Here is a 22,790-nt window from a genome sequence, read left to right as displayed (position 1 = left end):
AAATATACACTTGAGAAAATGAATGTAAAAGTTAAAACTGGGGACTTCCCTGGTGGCGCAGTGGTTAAGACTCTGCGCTCCCAATGCAGGGGGCCCGGGTTTGATCCCTGTTCAGGGAACTAGATCCCACATGCATGCCACAACTAAGAGTTCACATGCCACAACTAAGGAGCCCATGTGCCACAACTGAGGAGCCCGCCTGCTACAACTAACAAGCCTGCCTGCCACAACTAAGATCCAGCAAACCAAATAAGTAAATAATTTTTTTTAATAAAATGAAAATAAATAAATAAAAGTGAAAATTGACTTTGGCCCAGTTTTTTTCTGGCTGTGACCTGAGGCAAGGGAGCATCGTCTTTAACCATGCACCTATCTCCAAGCAGGTTTTTGGCCTCTGGGGTTACAGAAAGACTAACCAGACACACAGCTCTTCTATCCCACCCTTTCTTGTGAGTATTGTGATGGGGCAGAGAGTCAGCAGGTTGGAAGTAGAAGAGTAAAAAAGAAAATAAAGCCTGGAGAATCTTTCTTTAACTTCCCGGCAGGGTCTTCAAAGACAGGTCCCTTTCTGAGCTCCTGTGGTCAGTAGAAGCAGTGTCTATCTTTAGACCTCGTTGGTTGTTTTTCATGAGGCCACAGAACTGGAAGTCCCCAGCACAGAGTAAGTGCTCGAAAATTTTTACGAAGCTCCTGGCACCTATAGCATAGCCTTGAAGGAAGTGGGTCCTTTTTTTTTTTTTTTTTTTTTGCGGTACGCGGGCCTCTTACTGTTGTGGCCTCTCCCGTTGCGGAGCACAGGCTCCGGACGCGCAGGCTCAGCGGCCATGGCTCACGGGCCCAGCCGCTCCGCAGCATGTGGGATCTTCCTGGACCGGGGCACGAACCTGTGTCCCCTGCATCGTCAGGCGGACTCTCAACCACTGCGCCATCAGGGAAGCCCGGAAGTGGGTCTTTGATAGGGATAGGGAAGAGCCATCAGGCCCATCACCCACACGCTGCCAGGTTTTTTGTTTGTTTTTTATTTATTTATTTGGTTGTGCCAGGTCTTATTTGCAGCAGGCGGGCTCCTTAGTTGCGGCATGAATGTAGGATCTAGCTCCCTGACCAGGGATTGAACCTGGCTCCTGTTTCAAAGCCCATTAAATCTCATTTCCAGGGAGAAAGAATAACTGTCTTTTCTGTCTCCTGAGCCTGTTTCGTTTTCACAGTTTCTCATAGTTTTATTACATGTATTGTCTCTTCAAGGTTAACCGACATGCATCTAAGATCTACCCTGTCATATGATCAGTGTCTTTCTTCAGTTTCCTACACACTGGCTGTGCTTGAGACGTGTCCAGGGAAGATTCTCTGGGGATGCACTGGAAGGATCTGACCTTGGAGGTTGCACTCCAGGTTCTCCTGACAGGCAGGGAAACAGTGCCAGGGCTCTTGTAGGCATAACTCTGTACTTGCCCACTAAAAAGTAAACTAGAAGTTCAAGTCTTACGTTACTTCCTTCTTAAGAGACAGTGTTTGTTGAAATACTGAGCGAATAAACAAGCACATAGAGGGAAGACTTTAGCCAAAGCTGAGATGAGGAGAGATAGAGGCTATGACCCTCACCTTGGAAGAGGAAGAGCCTTCATTCAGTGGCCATCTATATATAGGCCTTGAAGTAAACTACAATGCCAAGGCCTGGAAGACCCGTTCTGAACTTTCCACCTGCCTGGACATGTAGACTATGGCCAGTTCCTTTCATTACCTAATAAGTAAGTAACAAGAATTCCTCTGCCTCATCTCACGATAACAAATATTGGTATTTGCTAAATAATGGCAATCTGACCTAATAAAAGAGCCTCCAACAAAGTCACTCGTGATCACTGCACCACTCCAGCTTCTGCACTGGCATTTTGACAATAATATGGATGACAATACACTTAGTCAAAACAGATTCCAGCACCCATTATGCCCCATCAAAAAAAGCAAAATAAATGTTGACAAGATACGGAGAAACTGGAACGCTTGTGCACTGCTGGTGGGAATGTTAAATGGTGCACGTGCTATGGAAAATAGTATGGAGATTCCTCAAAAAATTAAAAATACAATTACTATATGATCTAGCAAATCCACTTCTGAGTATATGCTCCAAAGAATTGAAATCAGGGGCTGGAAGAGAGACTTATACACCACATTCATAGCTGAAATTATTCACAATAGCCAAAATCTGGAAATGACCCAAGTATCCACTGACAGTTGAATGGATAAACCAAATGTGGTATATACATACAATGATATATTATTCAGCCTTTAAAAGGTAGAAAATTTTGATACCTACTACAACATGAATGAACCTGGAGGACATTATGCTGAGTGAAATAAGCCAATCACAAAAGGACAAATACTGTATGATTCCACTTATATGTGGTTCCTTGAGTAGTCAAATTCATGTAGACAGGAAGTAGAATGGTGGGTACCAGGGGCTGAGGAGAGAGGGGATGGGGAATTAGTGTTTAATGAGTATAGAGTTCAGCTGGGGAAGATGAAAAAGTTCTGGAGATGTGAATGTACTTAATGCCACTGAACTACACATGTAAAAATGGTGAATTCTATGTTATGCATTCCTTTTTTGCTATCAACAATAGCATTCAGGGGTGAAAGGGTGGAGTGACATGGAAGAGGAGATATATATATAACTTTTTTAATGCTTTACTGGTGGACTGTGCTATTCTCTTCCCTTAGGGAAGCCAGATTTTACAAGGGGAGACTTTCAGGAGGCAATAGTGATGGGTTGGTTTGTTTGTTTATGGAGTGTAGCTTCAGTTGGTTATTAACAGGCTGCCTGTGATAGGGATTGAAGTCTATTTTACAATGGTCAGGTAAACCTTGGCCGTTCCCATAGGGATCCTGAGCTCTGCCTCTGAGAGTTTTATGCATCCAACAAATGTTCATGGATTTAAATGGAATGATCTGAGTTACCCTCAGTTATTTGACTTGAGTCTTGAGGCAGCCCCTCCCCCATCCCCACCCAGGGATAAGGGACTGAATTTAACAAATACTTACATTGCACTTACTGTCTGCCAGAGACTGTCCAAAAGCCTTTTCATATATCAACTCATTTAATCCTAATAATCCTATGAATTAAGTACTATTGTTCCCCAGTTTACACATGAGAAAACTGAGGCAGGCACAGAGAGGTAAAGCTATACAACTGTTAAGTGGTGGACCTAAGGTTCAAACTGAAAAACCTTCTGGCCCAGCGCTCATGCTCCTGATCATTAGGCCCCGAAGGTCCATGTCTGGGACTTTAATGACCCTGAAGTGATCTCAAGGTCCAGAATGGAGAATGGAAATTGGTGGTTAAATTATTCCTTGCCTGTGATCCTGCCTCCCTGCTCCAGCAGCGGTTGGGCTCCTGAGGTCTAATGCTTAAGCAAGGAGAAGGGGCTTGTGGGTTTAAGGTCAAAATTTTTGAACCTATGGAATTTCCCTCCAATTCAGAAGCAGCCCCTTGCTGACGAATCAGCTGCCTATCCCACGGGTTTTGCTATCAGTGGAGTTTCTAGATGATCAAGGCAGGCGAAATGATACATCAATAAGCTAACATTAAATGATATTAAACTCTTAATAAATCTTTTTTCCTAGTCATCCTAAGACGCAAGCCAAGACGAATCTGCAACTCTGGAGTGGAAACCAGGGGGCGGGCCGAGCAGCGACCATTTTTGTTTTGCGGCCGTGCGCTCTCAGAGCACCTTGACTAACAGGACCTCACGGAGGAGGCGGAGCCTATCAGTGAGTGGGGCGGAACCTGGGAGACGTGATGATTCAAACGGACGAATGAGCTCTGCGCATCTGGCAGAAGCCGCCAATGACCGGTCGTGTTGGGGCGGAGCCCACAGGCCCTAGTGGCTTTGGTTGTACGGCGGCTTTGGCGCATTTTCGGCTGGTTTGATTCATCCATTTTGAAGAGACAGGGGAGCGGGGGGCTCGTCTGATTAAGGGGCCCTGAACCAAGGAGCAGCGGAGTTTGAGAAGCCAGCAGCTCGGGGTTCGGCGGCAGCGGCCCCCTCGGCCGAAGTTGGGGGGGGTGGGGCGCCGAGCGCGCGGGGTGGGGGGGGTCCTGGTCTTTGGCTTCTCGACTCGGTCCTGTTTCGACAGCGAACATGTCTCGGCCTGTCAGGTCAGTGCGGAGTCCGAGGCCTGGAACGGGTTGGAGGGGGTTGGGGTGAGTGGTGAAGGAGTGGGGGACAGAAGCCTAGAGTCGGCCCTCTCCTGTGCCACGCGCGGCCTCCTCCTTTTCGGGGCCCGCGCGCGCCCTTGAGCGTAGGGGGCCTTGCTGGCCCGCGGGGCTGCGTGGGGGTAGCGGCCGCGCGCCCATGCGCGCGCTCCTCCCCGCCCCGCGCCGTTGCAGGGCTCTGGGCTGCTTTGCTGCCTCCCCCACTCGCCGCACTGGAGCGGGCGGGGTGTTCCCTGAACCTCCGTCGGTCGGAGGGGGAGGGGTGTGAAGTCAGCGCCCCCACCCAGGCCCCACCTCCTCCGGCCCGGCCCCTTGGAGCCGGCCGCGGGGACCAGCGGACTGGGTCTCGGACCCCACCTTAATGGGGGGGGGCGGAGACGCCGTATTGTCCCTTCCCCCCTCGGCTTGCGTGGGGGTGGGGGGGGGGACTCAGCCCTTTTTCTCTAGCGGACGGGGGTGTTCCATGCAAAGCAGGAGGGGCAGCTCTGCCGCCGGGCCCCGCCTCCGTCCTCCGGGTCGCTGCAGAGCCCCGCCTCTCGGATCAGGCCGGGCGTGGGCGGGACGCGTTCTTTTTCCCTCCGCAGCCGAGAGAGTTCGGGACTAGGCCCTGGAAAATGACTGCTGTGTCCCCCCCAACTCGGAGTTTTGAGCTGGTTAACCCCCGCTACCCCGCCTCGAGTTCGCTCTTTGCCTCCGACTAGAAATGTCCTTCCTCGGAAATGTCCCTACTCAGGGAGGTGTGGGTTAACTGCACGACCTAAATCCCGTGTGGTTCTCGTTCCCGCTACCTCTCTTCCTCGGCGTACACGTCTCGGATGTTTTTGTAATCTTATCTTTACCTTGAATAACTTTAATAATAAACGGGCTAGATTCGGTTAATCGGTAGACTTTATTCTGAGAATTTCAACAAGTTTGCTGTTCCCCAGCGGACGGTGGAATCGCCCTTGGCCGTCCTCCCGGCTATCGTATGGAATGTGCCATTTATGGAGGGGTGTGGCTTAATCCAATCTGTTGAGGCCTTACGAAGGAGAGCTGTTGCAAATAAATATTACTTTTAATATAATGTCCTTGGCGCTTTCAATGTAAGGAATTGGCTGCTTTGCATAGTGCTTTATGGATAAATAGGTTTAGTTTCTAAATGTTTTAATAGTTGTTGCTTCCCCTTCTTCATACCAAGTTGTGAGGAACGGAAGTATTTTGAGCTAGAGCTCTAAAGGGAGGTTTGGAACCCCGGAAAGGGTTTTGTGCTACACCGTTCTGTCTGCAGACTAGAACAGCAGTCTCCGGCTGGTGGGGGTATGGGGCTGCATGCTCCTACGCTCGGGGTGGGCGTGAGGAGAGTGCTAACTAACTACCTGACAGCTTTTCTGCCTAATTTAAACCCACATCTCCGATAACTCACCATCGCCACCGGGAAGAGTTTTGCCTACTTTTTGGCACGGAGTCTGAATAGATATTGCAAATTATAGTTTGCATACTTTTTTTGGCATAATAAATGACCAGTGTATCCCATCAGTTTATGAATAAATGACCAGTGTATCCCATCAGTTTATGTAGAGTATTTTCTTTAGGATCAGGAGAAATAGACAATATCATAATAAAGATTTGTTTCATCTGGATTGGATCTTCTGTCTTCTGGGAGTAAATTACTGTGTGGTGAAGTTGGACTATTACTTTTCTTTACCTTTTAACTGCAGTTCACTAGGTTTTGATGACTTTTAATTTTATTGTTGTAATTTTACTCATTTGCCTGAGTTTGTGCTCCCAAATTTAGACGCTGGAACACGAACAGAACTTTTTTTCCTTGAAAACTTGGATTTTTAATGTCACCGGGTAGGAGTAAATATATTAAGCACGTTCTAATCAGTTTTTTGAAGGCATTGGGATTTGTGCACAACTTTTTTCTTGCTTAGTCTGTTAAAAGTAATTTTAACTGTATATTTGCCCCTAATTGAAGAATGGAGTTAATATATTGTGGGCATTTTTGGGTCACTTTCAAGTTATTAATTTTAAAGCAACTTGGTTTTTGATTATATATTTTAGTGAAGAAGTCTCTTTGTAACTTTTTTGAAAGCCTTTAACATACTCTTGACCAATAATAAAGCAGAAATAATTAAACTTGACTTTGGTGGTTTGTTAAATTTTGCAATAAAAAAAGTTCTGCCTTAGGGAAGTGCTTTTGTAATTGAAGAGTCTGTGTACTTGAGGGAATGTAACAAAAAAAAATAGATGTTGACCCAATATCAGAATGATCAACCTTGTTTAAAAACAAACCAAAAACAAGAAAAGCATGTGTTGGAAAATGTGTCCCTGCAGCTTCTTTTGGGATATGTTTCTGCCCTTAGGCCTGTATATAATTTTGAGGATTTTCTGCTTTTCATTTTTTACTGTGACTATTATTTTCATTTTAATATTAACCTAAGCATTTAAGGAAGATTTAGAAATGTACTAATGGCTGCTTGACACCAGTTTCCAAATGAATGGAATGATGAACTGACCGGCTACAGCAGGGTTTTCCGTAGACGTGTGCAACACATATCTAAGTAGTTTTGTTCACACTGTATTGCTTTCACCTTTTACAGTATCTGACTCATATATAAATGAGAGCTGAAATATTTTAGGCCTTGGATTCAAATTTATAGCGTAAAATTGCAGTCTTAGAGCCAGAAAAAAAATTAGGCAAATTCATTTTACGAGTGACTTAATGTGGGGACCTGGACAAGTGAAGTGCCTTGCATCACACACTAGTAGATGCCAAGATTGGGCCTAGAACCTAGATTCTTAATTTACAGCCCTGCTTATCCTCATCCTCCCCCCTTTCCACATAATCGCTTGTTTCTTCTACCAGATAAGTGTTGATGTCATTTTAGTGTATGGCACTTTTAACTTTTCAAAATGCTTTCATGACTCTTACCCTTGTGAGGTAGGGAAGAAAATGCTGTTACTTTTGAAAGAAAGCTCAGAGATTTACTAACTTGCCCAGCCTAGAAACCAGGTTTTTTGAAATTTACCTTCGTATATTCTTCAGAGATCTTCCTCCCTTATTGAAAATGGTCCAAATCACTCAGATCAGTCTGTTTGCTCCTTTCTTTATAATGTAAGTGTACCTGATGTCTTGTCTTCTTTTGTTTAGTACTTGAGACTGCAAGGAACCTTTAACATTGAAAGTTTAGATGTGAAAGCATAGGCTTTTACAGATTGATATAAAATTTTTTTGGTCATTTTTTATTTATGTTGAGAATCAGCTTCCCCAAGATTCCAGATTGCTTTCTTTTCAAAGAGAATTCGGTTGGAATGTGTGTGGATTTCTGAAAAAAAATTGATATTTTCTCTTACCAGAAAATTAGTTTCAAAAAGCCCTCGGTTAAAGGGAAAAACTTGGAAACCTGAAAATTCAAGGTAGCTTGGAATTAATGATACACAGGAAGACACTTAAGAGTTTAGTATACTAGTAAATGTGGTTTTAGATGAGCCTGGTTCCTTGTATCTGATCTTATTCTCTATGTCCAGGTCGTGTGTGTGTTTGTGTGTGAAAGAAGTGTGATTTTATTAACCTTTGATCTGTACATTTATTATTACTTTCATGTCACTTTCTTCTAAAAAGACATAAACTCTTCTGTAGACTTTACCTTCAAAGATATCTCGCATAATAACTTGGAAAGCCTGAATAATGGGGGAGTTAATTTTATAACAACACTTAAGTATTCAACATTTCCCAACATATATGTCTTTAATCTGAAGATTACAAGAAGACAATGTTGGGAATTCCCTGGCGGACCAGTGGTTAGGACTCAGCACTTTCACTGCCGGGGCCCAGGGTTCAATCCCTGGTTGGGAAACTAAGATCCAGTGTGCGGCGAGGCCAAAAAATAAATAAAATGCCCAAAAAAAAAAAGACTTTAAAGTTTGATTTTTTTTTTTGGAGTAATTACCAAATAAACATTTACTAAGAGTAAGTGCAGAGTCAGGTACAGAGGATTTCACTTAATCTTGTTTTATCCTTATTACAACCCTGTAATAGAGGATTTTTTAAAAATTCCCATATAGTAGATGATGAAATAAGCTTAAATAATATGTTACTCAAGGTCACAGAACTGTGAAACAGCCAAGATTTGAACCTAGATTTTCTGAATACAATGCTGGCATTCTTTCTGTGGTAACACTCTTCCCTTCCTAGTGTTTGGCATGAAGATGGTCAAATGCTATTTTATTTTGTAATCTCCAAATAATGGTGAGTGCATTCTGTATGCACTGGTTTTTAAGCTCTATGTAGAAAATACTTGAGGGGAAATATATGGCCAAAATATTTTAAATAGCAGTTTTTTCAACTTACTCTTCAAAACAATTCTCAGAATAAGTTTTAATTAAAAGCTTTTTTTTTTTTAACTAGAACTGAGATTAAGTCCAGTTCCTTCAATTTACTACTGATGACTTTTAAGTCTAGGAGCTAAGGCATAGAAATGACAGTAAAGCTGGATTTAGACTGCATGAGTCTTACCTATTTAACTCTCCATTAGATTTACATTTATTATATACATTTGATTCACGTAGAATGTTTTACAGGTTCACAATCCTTAGTTTGAAACCATTGGGGACTATATGTGTTCAGAATTTTTCAAAAATTTAAAAAATGGCTTCCCTGGTGGCGCAGTGGTTGAGAGTCCGCCTGCCGATGCAGGGGACACGGTCATGCAGGGGACATGGTCATGCCCCGGTCCGGGAAGATCCCACATGCAGCGGAGCAGCTGGGCCCGTGAGCCATGGCCCCTGAGCCTGCGCGTCCGGAGGCTGTGCTCAGAAACGGGAGAGGCCACAACAGTGAGGCCCGTGTACCATTAAAAAAAAAAATTTAAAAGATAACAGGGCGCCTATACTGTATATATAATGTACCATCACCAGGTCTGGGGCAGTGCTCCTATAATCAAACACATTAATCTCTGTGGTAAAACCTAGGAATTTTCACACTAAAAGAAAATCCTAAAAAGCCCCTCTTGTTTGCCCCACATGTGTTTACCACCATATAAATTATGAAAAGACTTGGTTGTCAGAACTTTTTGAATTTCTAAATTGTAGATAAGAAGACTAGACCTTTAACAGCACAGTTCCTTTCTCAACCTTCAATTTTAGAAAAAATAAAATTACTCGAAACTCAATAGAGCCATCACTTAATGAGCAACACTTTTTGTGCCAATTCTGCCGGATACTCCTCATGTTTTTCAAAATCTTGAACAACTCTGAGCAAGGTATATATTATCCCTTGTTTCATATGTGAGAGGGCTGAGGCTTAAATTAAGTAACTGATCCAGTTCACCTAACCATTAAAAAGGAAGCAGGAATTCAAATAGAAGTTGTGGCCAGTGTGGTCTTTCCAATCAGACACTGCCACGGGGTGTTAACTCTTTCTTGTGGTAGTAGCACATTTGGGGGTCATGGTTCATAGCAGGACTTTGGTGGGGAAGACCAACTTTAAAGTGAGCGGGGGAGGGGCGGGGTGGGTGGAGGAAACGAAAATTTTTTCGAAGGAATAAGAATATGAGAAGGGGTTAATTAAAGGAAAAGACACCTGAACGTAGAGGAAAAAGGACTGAAGTAGTGTGAGGCTTTAAAAGTGGGAGGAAACATGAATGTTAGATAAGTGGCATTTAAGTGTATACATAATCAGGGACATTTCCCCCTGACCAAAGTAAGTGAATAGATTCCAAAGCCACCTAAAGGACACCACAGAAAATTAATGGGCTCATTTTACGTACATGTATAGGTGCAAGAATGCCAAACAGTATTAGCTAACTGAATCCAGTATGTATTAAAAATACATATGATCAAGTAGCATTTGTGCCGGGAATAAAACTTAAAATCTGTCACTGATTCATATTAAAAGACCAAAGGAGAAAAACCATAGCATTTGAAAAGATTCAGCACCTATTATAAAACTCGTCAGTATATTACAATTAGAAGGAAATTAAGATTAATAAATTGGGGTTGATTTAACTTGACAAAAGTTACCAAGATAAGTGGTTGAGTTTTAGTGTTTGAAATCATTGCAATACAACTAGTTAATAAGGAGAAAGTAGTTTTGAATAAAGAAAGGGAGATTGATTTTATTTATGTTTTTGATCTGTTTTCCCCAGAAATATAAAAAGGCCACCATTCTGTGTAACTCTGGGACACCATCTGTGTTACATCCACATTATAGTCCATGTGAATAGTGCCCCTCTGGCACTTAGAGACTGCGGTGTTGTGGTCAATAAGAGAAAACATTTGATTTAGTATATGACCACTTTGGTCAAAATGGGGCATCCCTGTGTTTTGTTTAAAAAATATTACTATCTAGGTTCTAGGAAGTGGAACTGATTGTTACAGAATTACATTGCCATATTTTAAAATAGTATCTAAATAGCCATAATTATAGGTCTTTAAAATATTTTTGGTGAAGAGACCACAGGTTGCCAAAGTGTTTCAACTGGCTATAGCATGTTTTCAGGTGCTTCTTAGTGCCTATCTACTTATTGAACTGTGCACCTGTTCAGTTACCTGCAAAGCAGGGTGATCTTCAGGGAGATTTCATGTGTCAAGATAAAATGGCCCAGAAGATGAATTACTTGAGAAACTAAAACTTAGCTCCACTGAGAAGTAAAAATCCAGCCGGCTATTCATTGGGCTGGGATAACAGACTATCTTCCACAGATATGCTATAACTGGCAAGATTCATAACAATGCTTCTTTGACTACTGCTTTCCTGCTACGAAAAGATTCTCTAAAATCAGACTGTCAGAAACTTACGCTATTTGAAATTATATCAATCAGAGTGAAACATCACACTTTTGTCAGGAAAAGCTAACTCCTTCTGACACGGAGAGCTATCTTGATTTAACATTTTTAGAGCTTCAAATGAGGGGTTGCTGGGCACAAAATTCACATCTACCTAAACTTCTTTGCCAAGAAATAGGACCCAAGGTCCACTTCACTGTCTAGACCTGATGTAGACCCCTTTTCACACGGTCTGCTGTGCTTTGAGCCTATCAAGGCACTGCTTCATTTAAGTTTCACCTAAATTGTACCCTTCCCCAAATCCTTTTTAAGTTTTCCTCTGTTTGGTGAGATGCTCCACACTTCTGATGTTCCATTACCTTTATTGTAATGAGTCAGTAAATCTTTTTCAGGCTACAGATTTGTCCCTGGTAGTTGGGTTAAGACAATTGGAAGAGTTCACTGAGAGTCCCAAGACTCTTGCTGCAGACAGGACTACTTGGTAATGTGCTAATCTGAGACCCCTTTAATCTCACCTGCTTGAGGTTTACTCTGTTCCTAATTGCATAGTTTTTGCACTAAACTTCCTGTTGGGAAAAACCTAGCCCATTTTATTTACAGAATACTTTGTTATACTCAGAAATTTGTGTGTGACTTTTAAATAAAATAGTATACTATATGGAGAGAATATGGTGGAACTGAATGTATTTTGGGAATAAGGAGTGCCATATAAGAGTTCATATTTATTCATCTGGACTGAAATATTAGCAAGTTGATAAATTTAGGAGGGCATTGTGACAACTATCTCAAACATATACCTGGCTCGTCATTCAGAACTCCTTTATTCCCCTTTTGTGCAGAAATTTACTTTTTCCATTTGAAAAACTTTAAAGAGCTATTTCCTGTAATGTTCTTGATTTTAAATATTTACTTTAAAATTTTTGCTTTCTTGTATCTTGTGACTGTTTTTGAATTCTGTTTAATTGTAGAAAGCAGAATGATATAAGATGCAGTCAAAGCAATATATCTTAGCCAAAAGGAACGTGAAGCTCAAAATAAGCAACTGTGAGAAATTAACCTGAATTGAGTTTAGGTATCCCGGCTTCTATGAACTAATTTTCTTATATCCTGAGAAAACTTGGCATATGAAGAATCTTGAGGGATAGAAGAATGGAGAGAGGTAAATGTCCTAAGTTTTAAGGACATTGATATGCAGAAACTTTAGTATTTAGCCTTGAAGAAAAAAGTGGAAACTGTCGCACAAATTTTAAGGGCTGCTCTATGCAAGAGGGTTTAGATTTAGACCATGGTGATCCCAGGAGCTAGACAAGACAGAATTGGTCAGTGGACTTTAGAGGCAGATTTCACCTCGCTGAGAACTGTCTCATTATCCGGTTTTCTTGGAATTATTTGCCTTGGGAGATCATGAAAGGTTCTCAGTCATGCCCTTCCAGGGACATTTGTTGATAGAATAACACGTTTTGGGTAAGATTGGATTAGATTGTCTAAGGTCCAGTAGCTGTAATACACCTGGTGGTGTATCACCCTTCCCTCTGTCCCCCACGGGCCACCAAACTTTGATAGGTGTTATGAGTGCTTAAGTTTAAAAAAAGTGGTTTTCTTTTTTAATATTTATTTATTTATTTTTGGCTGTGTTGGGTCTTCGTTTCTGTGCGAGGGCTTTGTCTAGTTGCGGCGAGCGGGGGCCACTCTTCATCGCGGTGCGCGGGCCTCTCACTATCGCGACCTCTCTAGTTGCCGAGCACGGGCTCCAGACGCGCAGGCTCAGTAGTTGTGGCTCACGGGCCTAGTTGCTCCGCGGCATGTGGGATCTTCCCAGACCAAGGCTCGAACCCGTGTCCCCTGCATTAGCAGGCAGATTCTCAACCACTGCACCACCAGGGAAGCCCCAAAAAAGTGGTTTTCTTAAAACAGTGAATTAAAATAAGAAGAGATGTTATACTTTTGTGGCCGTGGATTAATAACAAATCGTTTTTTGTAAAGGTGAAACTAAAAACTACTTTGGAAATCATTTTATTCTATAGCAGTGGCTCAGACTTTTTTGATGAAGTTCCTATAAGATATACATTTTGCATTACAATTTGCTACACACAAGAATACAAATACCTGAAACAAGTTTCAGGAACTTGCCAGTTATTTAGGTGTAATTTTCTCTGATATTTTCTATTTGCTTCTTTTTCTTTTAAAATGCTGGTTATAGGGAATTCCCTGGCAGTCCAGTGGTTAGGGTTCAGTGCCCTCATTACCAGGGGCCTGGGTTCGATCCATGGTCAGGAAGTAAGATCCCACGCGAGCCGCAGCCAAGAAAATAAAGTGCTGGTTATACATCAGTAAATTGATTTCAGGACCCAATAGTGGGTTGTGACCAATAGACTGAGAAACATTGTTCTAGATGTTTATCACTTAGGTGATTAGTGAAAAGAGCTATGTTAGCTATTTTGGGTTTCTCAAAACTTAGATTTCAAGTGCACTTTAAGTGCCTAATGAGAAAATTGCTGAATTCTAGAAAATTAGCTAGGTGTTTCTTCTTCCCTGCATTGGTCAGAACAATAGGACTTCTTCAGGGTAAAAATGGAAGATAGCTTGATTGAGCTAAATAATGTAGTAAATTGTCAAAAAGTCTCTCTGATTTGCCTTGAGAAAATGATTTTGTGTTCTTTAATACAAAGCTTAGGGTGTCAATAATTAAATGTGGGTTTCTATTTTAAAGTTCTGCTTCCTCACCTGGAACTTAATTGTTTCTCCATATTTTGATGTGCAGGTTTGTTAAAGAGTAGCACTTAATTTTGTGGTTTTAAGTTGTTTTCTCATGTTTAAGGTTCAAAGGGTTAGATGAGATCATCTCAAAAAATGTGGTAGTTTCCATCTCTGAAATACTGTTGATCCTTGATTCTTTAGAATGTTAGTTTTACATACCTCACATTTCAGGAATATTATTGATTTGGTCTTGGATGGTTGCTGCTGTAAGAAAGAAAAGGCATTTTGGGGGGTAGACTTACCAGTATTTAGTAAAAAGAAGTTGATGATTAAGAGAATGGAAGAAAAAAAATCCTATTGCTTGAGTTATCCACATTTGGTGCCAAAAATGGATCTTTTAGTGTTCTTTGTCTAGCTTCCAACTTTACCTTTCATTTTTGCACTTTGATGCAAAAGTAAGGGCTTAATCTCAAAGCCCTCTGGTGATCATCCAGGAATTGGTTCATTTGTGACCAAGGTACCTTTAGGATCTAAATATAGCGATTATATCAGCTTTTAAAAAGAGCAGGCACATAATTGAAGTTTTTCTTTTTCTTTTTTTTAAACTTATTTATTTATTTATTTTTGGCTGCGTTGGGTCTTCATTGCTGCGTGCGGGCTTTCAGTGAGTGGGGGCTACTCTTCGTTGTTGTGCGTGTGTGGGCTTCTCATTGCGGTAGCTTCTCTTGTTGCAGAGCACGGGCTCTTAGGTGCACGGGCTTCAGTAGTTGTGGCGCACAGGCTTAGTTGCTCCGTGGCACGTGGGATCTTCCCGGACCAGGGATCGAACCTGTGTCCCCTACATTGGCAGGCAGATTCTCATCCACTGTGCCACCAGGAAAGCCCCTTAATTGAAGTTTTTGTGTTCTTATAGTTTCTATTTTAAACATTTGTTTTCCTTACTGGGTTACAGTTCTCTTTTCTAGTGCAAACTTTTAGACTTACTTAGATGGAACTCCAGTTGATCTGAGTGATAGAAATCGATCTAACTTAAATGGTAGACTTAAAATAGCTACTGTTGCTACTTTCTCTGGCCTAAATGGCAACTGAAAACTTTATCATAAAGTTGGAAATAATATAAAAATAGGGGGGTATTTTGATATTGCATTTTAATGAAATGAGCAACAAACTCTTAAAGACAATCTTTCTAAATAGCACTAGAATCAGTACTCTAAGACATAACGTTTTTATTTTATTTTATTTTTTAAGACAATGGTTTTAAAAGGAGCAGCTTAATCGTGCTGTTCTAATAAATAAGAGTGTTACTTGTGTATTTACATGGGTTCAAGATTGCAGTAGTAGTCTGGGTGGAACAAGTAAGTGCTTACAAGAAATAATGGCTGCTATTTATTGGATAATTGTGTACCTGGCCCTCGAAACAATCTTGAGAGATAGGTATTGTTATTCCTATTTTACAGGTGAGGAAACTGAAGTTCAGTGAGGGCAAGTAACTGGCAGAGCCAGGATTTCAACCCAGTTTTAAAAATCTGTGTTTTTAACTTTTATGCTATATTGAAATTTTGTGTTGTCCTCCCAGTTCCAGTTTTTGATGCTCATTTTACACTGAAGAGTTGGTTTAGCTTTGGCATTTAATTTAAGTAATAAAAATGAGAATGTTTCTTTGTTTTTAGCTAGAGGTAGGACTTCCTATGACTTTAGACTTAAATATTGACTTCTTAATTTCAACTTTGCATAGGAATAAGTTCATCAAAAATGTATATCAACCCTGAATAAGGTAAATCTCTAAGTAGTGGAAAACAATATGTTTTGAATAAGCATCTTTAGAAAGCAAAAAATGAACCAAACTATTATTATAAATCATTATAATGAGTTTTTGTGAATGACCCTTGTTATCATAGATCTTTTATTTAAATTATTTATTTTTGGCTGTGTTGGGTCTTCGTTTCTGTTTGAGGGCTTTCTCTAGTTGTGGCAAGCGGGGGCCACTCTTCATCGCGGTGCGCGGGCCTCTCACTGTTGTGGCCTCTCGTTGCGGAGCACAAGCTCCAGATGCGCAGGCTCAGTAGTTGTGGCTCATGGGCCTAGTTGCTCCGTGGCATGTGGGATCTTCCCAGACCAGGGCTCGAACCCGTGTCCCCTGCACTGGCAGGCAGATTCTCAACCACTGCGCCAAGGGAAGCCCCTTTCATTTAAATTATTTTTTCTTTTCCCCTCTTTAGCATTTATAGATGGATTTTTTTTTTGACTAGTTACCCTTAAGGCAAGAGTGCTTCTATATTCATATTTTGCTTTACTCAGGTTTTAGTTTTTGTGATAAATAATATTTATTATGTAAGATAATTCTGGCCATTTTCACATAATTGAAAGTTAAAATATTTTGTGTTTCAAGGGAAGCAGTAGTCTTTCAATTTAGTTTTGAAATTTTTTAATTTAATTACTTATATAATGTCAGTATAGTCTGTGTGACATTTCTGTAGTTTTCCTGTGTTGAAAACTAGGATAGAAAAAAATGTACTAAATAATTGCCTTTTAAATCTTTCTTCTTATTTTTGGCCGCACTGTGCAGCTTGCAGGATCGTAGTTCCCTAACCAGGGATTAAACCAGGCCACCGCAGTGGAAGCGCCGAGTCCTGACAACTGGACCTCCAGGGAATTCCCCTTTAAAATCTCTTAGATTTTAAATAACAAGTTTTTCAGTTTGGAGAAAACTAAATTTTCTTTTGTCGTTGGCAGTGGGATTAAATGTCTGATAAGTTGAAAACTCCAGTGGTACATGCATCCCCTCTACTGATTCCCTTTCCCACACTAATCCTCTGCAGATGCCAAGTCCAAGTCCATTCACTCATCAAGCCTTCCTTGAATTTGGTGTTCCAGATGAAGGAGAGACAACCCCTGTCCTCAAGATGTTCACATTTAATAGGGAAGACAGACATTTAGTAGTTTATGTAGTATCAATAAGGGAGTAAAGTTGTTGAGAGGTGAGGTTATATCTGATATGAGTGAGAGTGATATGAATAGCATTCTAAGCAAGGGAGCTGCATGACCAAGTGGTAAAATAACAACCTGATTGGTGGAATTAAGCCTCCTGGGGTTGCTTGCTTGTTAAGTGGCAAGAGATGAGATCTTAAAAATCTTTAAGGAGATTGGATATTATCCTCTAGAGTATTTTCTAAAATTAGGTTTCTAACAGAGCTCTTAAAATTCGGTCCTAAGAGCAAAAAGTTCAGAAAACATTTGAGTGCCTACTTTTTACCTTGTTCTGTACCAGAAATGTGGATATAAGACATGATTGTTACTTTCAAGAAGCTTAGATTAGTGAAGAAAACAAATGGTACAGTGGTACATGTTAAGATGTATGGTGTGCAAAAGGATAGTTGACCATTTACAATTGAAAAAGTCGTCTTTTTCATTAAACTTTGATAATTTTATTTAATTTTATAGAGCAGCTTTTTAGATCTGTCAAGCAACGTAGGTCATCAGTTCCAACAGATGAGGAACTGAGGCCCAGAGAAGTAAGTGATTTGCTTGAAATTCTAGAACCCAGGATTCCTACTAACAGATTCTTTATCTTGTACTATATAATTCCTTTTTGGAGTGTTTCTAGTGATAGACTAAGGAAGTAACTATATCATTAGTAAACTGTTAGGAAGTTCTTTATATTGAACCCACACTTAATCTGATCACCAAAGCTAACATGTTTTCCCTTTTGCAGGTTAAAAATCCCAGTTTATTCAGTAGTTCTTCATATGATCCTTTGCCATATGGTTACCCTCCTTTATATAGTCTCGTAATATCAGAAATTGATACCGGAAATTGTACCAGTATTTTAGCTGCAATTCCACCAGCTAACCTAAAATTATTATGCCCGCGATTTCAGAACCTGTACATAATTGTTAGAGATAAAGATTTAAAACTCCCTCTTCTGGATCCTTTCTCCCTAGTTCCATGTCCCATTTTCCTTGATCCTAAGTAATGCAGAAAATGGTCATCTTTGCACTGTGTTCATAATACTGTTTTTCATGGCATCTGTCATTAAAAATCCCTATTTCCTGGAACATGATAAGCATTTGGTTACTAGCGGCCCCCAAATAGGGTTTTTTTTAAGAAAAAATATTTTTATTTTATTCTTTTTTTTTAAATTGTGGTAAAATAACATATTTACCATTTTAACCATTTTTAAATGTACAGTTCAGTAGCGTTAAATACATTCACATTTTTGGGCACTCAATTTCCAGAACTCTTCCTCTTGCAAAACTGAAACTGTACATACCATTGACTCCCCATCCTCTACTACCCCACCCCTGGCAACCACCATTTTACTTCCTATCTCTATGAATTTGATTAGGTAACTCATGTAAGTGGAACTAATAGCAATATTTTTGAAATTAACTTTACTAATAGAATGGTATCTTTAATATATAAACTCAGTTTCTTATAACAAAATATAGTTACAACATATTTTATAGTTTTGCATCTTGACTCATTGAGGCAGTAAAGTCAGAAGATAATTCATTGTTGGTAGACTAAAGAAAAACAGAATACAAAATTCCTTAAGAGCCTTTCTTTTTTCTTTCTTTCTTTCTCTTAAATCAAGGATGTGGCTATACCTTCCTCCACATCTAAGCCCCAAACATGTGTTCAGCATTCACCCCACCCTATCATTTTTTGCATATTATATAGAAGTTCTGCCTGCACTTGAATTCTGACTCTCCTGTTCTTGCATTTAAATGGTGTCTTAATCTATAAAACCAGGAATAGTCCTCGACTTAGGTTTAAGTGTAGTTAGTGGCATGTTTCCCTTATAGTTCTTTCGGTTCACTTGTTCAGTTTCCATTTAGTTACAGTACATCTAAGGCTCTTTTAAGTTCCAGGCTGTTTGGATACTAACATGGAAGCTCTTATATCTCTCTAAGAGAGGAATTTTAAACTTTTAAGTTTAGAATATGAAGTAGGAAAATGGAAATCAAATTTGTTTGAGATATTAAAGATGCCTTACCTAGTAAGAAGTACTTAAAAATCACTGAGTCAAAAAAAAAATCACTCAGTCAAGTAAATACATAAATTTGTATCTTTAATAAATGCTCTTTAGGGAGTTCCATGTAGCCTAGTAGTTAGGATTCCAGGTTTTTCACTGCTGTGGCCCGGGTTCAATCCCTGGTCAGTGAACTAAGATCCTGCAAGCTGCGCGGCATGGCCAGAAAAAAAAAAAAAAGGTCTTTAATAACGAGCATCTTTTGAATGAATCCATTTTTTTCCATCCCTTCCTATGTAAGGCTTAACTTACCGTCACCATAGTGACGGTAAGTTAATTAAATATAATTAACTATTATAATTAAAAGTCACTTTGCCGTGAAAAAAACTCAGTACTAACCTTATTTATCAGGTGTACACGTGTGTATATCAGTAAGAATAAAGTAACATTTACAGTTTTGGTTTGTGTGCATATGATATCATCTCTGTATAATGAATATTTATGGTAGTTTGGCTTATTTTGCTGTTTTATGTACTTGTGGGAGGTGGGAGGTTGTTTTGTAGGAAAGGATAGTATTTGGGCTATGCCTCAGATGAGCAATATGAGAATTGTCATTTGAAATACTTTGGGTTTAAGCTATACTTTCCTGTAACAAAATGTGACATTTTTTGGCTGAGTTAGGGGCTTGTTGAAAAATAAATTTCAGAGAGCTAGTTCTAATTCTGTTTGTGAAGTAGAAATGTGGGTTCTGATATCTTAGAAAAGTCCTACATTTTTGTGATCTTAATTAGAGTCTCTTCTTTCTACAGAAATAGGAAGGTCGTTGATTATTCACAATTTCAGGAATCTGATGATGCTGGTAAGTTTTGTGATTTCAATAAGTTGTAAATTCGACTGACTAGTGGAAGAATACCCAGTTTGTGTACATTCTTATTATTCTTTTGAAATAGGTTTCATTTTTTATTTTTAGACTGTTGGTGTATATAAATTATGTCAATCTGTGTCACTCAAAACAAACGTTGAACTTGCATGGATTTTAACTTTTCCTTAGTAAATCATTGAAAATAAACACTTGAATAATTTTTTTCTTATCTGGTTTTGGAGTCCAAAGTTTAAATGTGCGATAATTCTGATGCAGTGTTTATTAGTTTAATATATCTCCTGCTATAATCACGGTAAAACTCATACATTTTAATAGGGAGTATGTAAATTTTTTGCATAATAAAGAACGATGAGAGTATTTTGTGAAATACCTTTGATTTGTGAACTAACTCAGAGTGAGTAGTGCATCTTAAATTGTAGCCATAAAAGGTCTTTTTAGAGTATGTCCTTACTCTCATTTTCCAGATGTGTTTACTATTCTTTTTCCTTTATTTTTTTAAAATCTAATTTTACTTTATAAACATAATATTATGTACCTTGGGAAAACCTAGAAAATGCAGCAATGTATAAAGAAGAATAAAAACATAATCCACCCTCCCAGAGGTAATACTAATATTTATTAAATGCTTACTAAATGTTTGCACTTACTCATTTAATCCTTAGATCATTCCTGTTAAAATGGGATTATACTATTTTTATTTCCATTTTACAGATAAGGAAACTGAGGCAGAAATATTATTCAAAGTCCTTTAGCCAACAGATGGCCATTTTAACTTTTTTGTCCTTTTTTTCCTTTTAAAAATATAGTTGACATCTTGCTATAGAATTTTGAGTTCTGTGCCCCTCCCACCCCACCCCTACTTATCTTTCTTGTGTTACTAAAAGTTTACGTTGGTTAATGGTTGTATGGTATTCCATAATTTATAATTATCCAACCATTTAATAATTGCTGAAGCTTCCGACTATTCTAGATACTCACGATTGTATATGATGGTGTAGTAAATAGTTTTGGAATAGTCACTTTTTAAGGTTTTATAGGACTTTTTAAATTGGAGGTATTTTCCTCAAGTGCCAGAGTGTGCTATATATAATACTTTAGTTTAAAAGTAATTTACTTGATAACAGTAATTGTGTTAGGATTGTAGAATTGTGGGTTCTTTACAGTCTAAAATGCTTGTAATATAACCAAATTACTATAATAGTTTCCAAATAAATATGAAGATGTGGAAACATGTAAAAGTCTTTAACAAATTAAAAGGCTAGAATATAAAGTAAGATATTTGACTGTGGGTATATTAAAATATACACATGAGGACTAGAGAGTAATATGCAAAAATGGAAATGATTGAGTTAAGGTGGAACTGGAGTAGAAAAGATTTTTTTTTTAATGAAAGAAAATTATTTAGGAAATTCTGCCCTCTCACCTTTTAAATAGCATGAGAGAATTATCAGTAAATAGAGTGGTAATTTTGACATGTAAAAATCATAATATAGTTCATTGAATTTGAAAAATACTTTGTTTAGATGAAGATTATGGAAGAGATTCGGGCCCTCCAGCTAAGAAAATTCGATCATCTCCCCGAGAAGCTAAAAATAAGAGGCGATCTGGAAAGAATTCACAGGAAGATAGGTAAGAGGCATAAGTCTGATTCTTCTTACACTGTCACCACTCAGATGAGGATAGTGTCTGGTCTCTAAATTGGTAGAATCTTCAGTTACTTTGGGAAAGTGCTTATTGTTCACTTAATGTTGTTTTGCATGTTTCATGTTATCTCAGACAGTGCTTCTGAGTCTAGAGGTTAGCCTCTTTAAGGTCATGGAATCCAAGGTGAGCTGCAAGTATGCCAGAATGACTTTGGTGCTACTTCAAACCTCTGAACACAGGCAGAAAGATTGTTTAAGTATATAATTTGTTGCCCAAGGTTAGTATTGGCATTTTCATTGTAGAAATGGCAAAGAATAAGTGGCCTTTCCTATTCAGTCACAAATCATTGGCAGAATCATAACTAAAGCTTATAGAATGTTGCATTGCCTGCCGGGTTTTACTATCTATAGTCAATTCTACTTTGTTTAAATAATTTAATCATTTTGGGCTGTTTCCTTTCCCTTAGTTTTATAAATGAATTCAGATGAGTTGTATTTTTAACTGTAATTGCCTCATGAGACGAGGATATTGTAGCTTTCATCTCTGCTCTTACAGCTATACACATGGATTCACTCTCGTACTCAGTGTAGCATAACTTTAAGACCTCCTTGATGGTGGTGGTGGTGATGATGATAGTTACCGTTTATGATTATTATGTGCCAGTATCTTATTATATGCTAATTTATATTCATTATCATTTAATTCTCACAAAACCTTTATTAGGGTAAGTAATATTAACTTAGAGGGGTCAGTGATTTATCCAAGGACCAGCAAATAGACGAGTAGGTTTTGAAACCATGTCTGTTGGACTCCAAAGTCCATTTTTTTAACCATTAGGCTATACCACTTCCAAACAATACTATTAAGTATGAGCAGTTCAAAGAAATGAAATAATAATTCTCACTAGTTCTTCTAAGTTATTTACTTTTGAGCACTAAAACCACTATAATTCCTAGGCAGAAATCTTTCCATTCTGAATTCACAGAATGCTAAGTTTGTAAAAATAATACTAATTAATAAATGTACCTAAGTATTTTCTGTTTGCTTGAATCGCTAACATCTAGTATTTTCTTTCCTGGAGAATTTCAGAAATCTGGAGAAATTTTGAGGAAAAATAAGACAAAATTATACTGTAGGGAGACACATTTTTCATAGTTTCATAATATATCTCTCTAATCCAGTTTTATATAGCAGCCCAACTTAGAACTATCTTTCATTATATTTATTTTATTTCTCCTAGGAATGAGCATCTTCATGGCCTCTTGTAATGTCTCATCAATATAATTGATATCTAGCCTAAATTTTTCCTTGTTGCAGTCATCTGGCTTTATTACTCTCTGCTAAGTGTCCAGGAATGGTTGAAATACATATAGCTTTTGTTGCCATTTGTATTAAGTGCCTTGTACGTTTATTCCCTTAGACCAATATTATGTTGCTTTTTGTGTTGGTCTCTACTTAAACGTTTAGCTTTTACTTGACTTCACTGTAATGGTGCTCAAGGATTAATGGTCTCTATAAACTCAATAATAAAAGAACTAGAGGAAATGATACCGTTCTTCATCATTGTAATAGACTTGTGAATTAAATGCTTACTTTGCATAAGATATTTATAT

The 22,790-nt window shown here is 38.9% G+C and overlaps 1 protein-coding gene across 2 annotated transcripts in view; it reads left to right on the top strand.

Moving 5' to 3' along the window:
- The first annotated feature begins 3,892 nt into the window (after nucleotides 1-3,892).
- The window catches only part of NUCKS1 (nuclear casein kinase and cyclin dependent kinase substrate 1), a 30,623-nt gene continuing 11,725 nt past the window's right edge, over nucleotides 3,893-22,790 (top strand). Inside the window, exons 1-3 of one of the 2 annotated variants that reach the window (XM_030872793.3) lie at nucleotides 3,893-4,156; nucleotides 19,460-19,509; nucleotides 21,057-21,162. In XM_030872793.3, coding sequence (XP_030728653.1) covers nucleotides 4,140-4,156; nucleotides 19,460-19,509; nucleotides 21,057-21,162 — 173 coding nt within the window. In that variant the 5' untranslated portion in view covers nucleotides 3,893-4,139. The remainder of the gene's footprint in view (nucleotides 4,157-19,459; nucleotides 19,510-21,056; nucleotides 21,163-22,790) is intronic. The other variant, XM_030872792.3, reaches the window with a different exon arrangement.

This window comes from Globicephala melas, chromosome 1, assembly GCF_963455315.2.
Source record: "Globicephala melas chromosome 1, mGloMel1.2, whole genome shotgun sequence".
Lineage (NCBI taxonomy): Eukaryota > Metazoa > Chordata > Mammalia > Artiodactyla > Delphinidae > Globicephala > Globicephala melas.
This window is presented reverse-complemented; position numbering and strand designations above follow the sequence as displayed.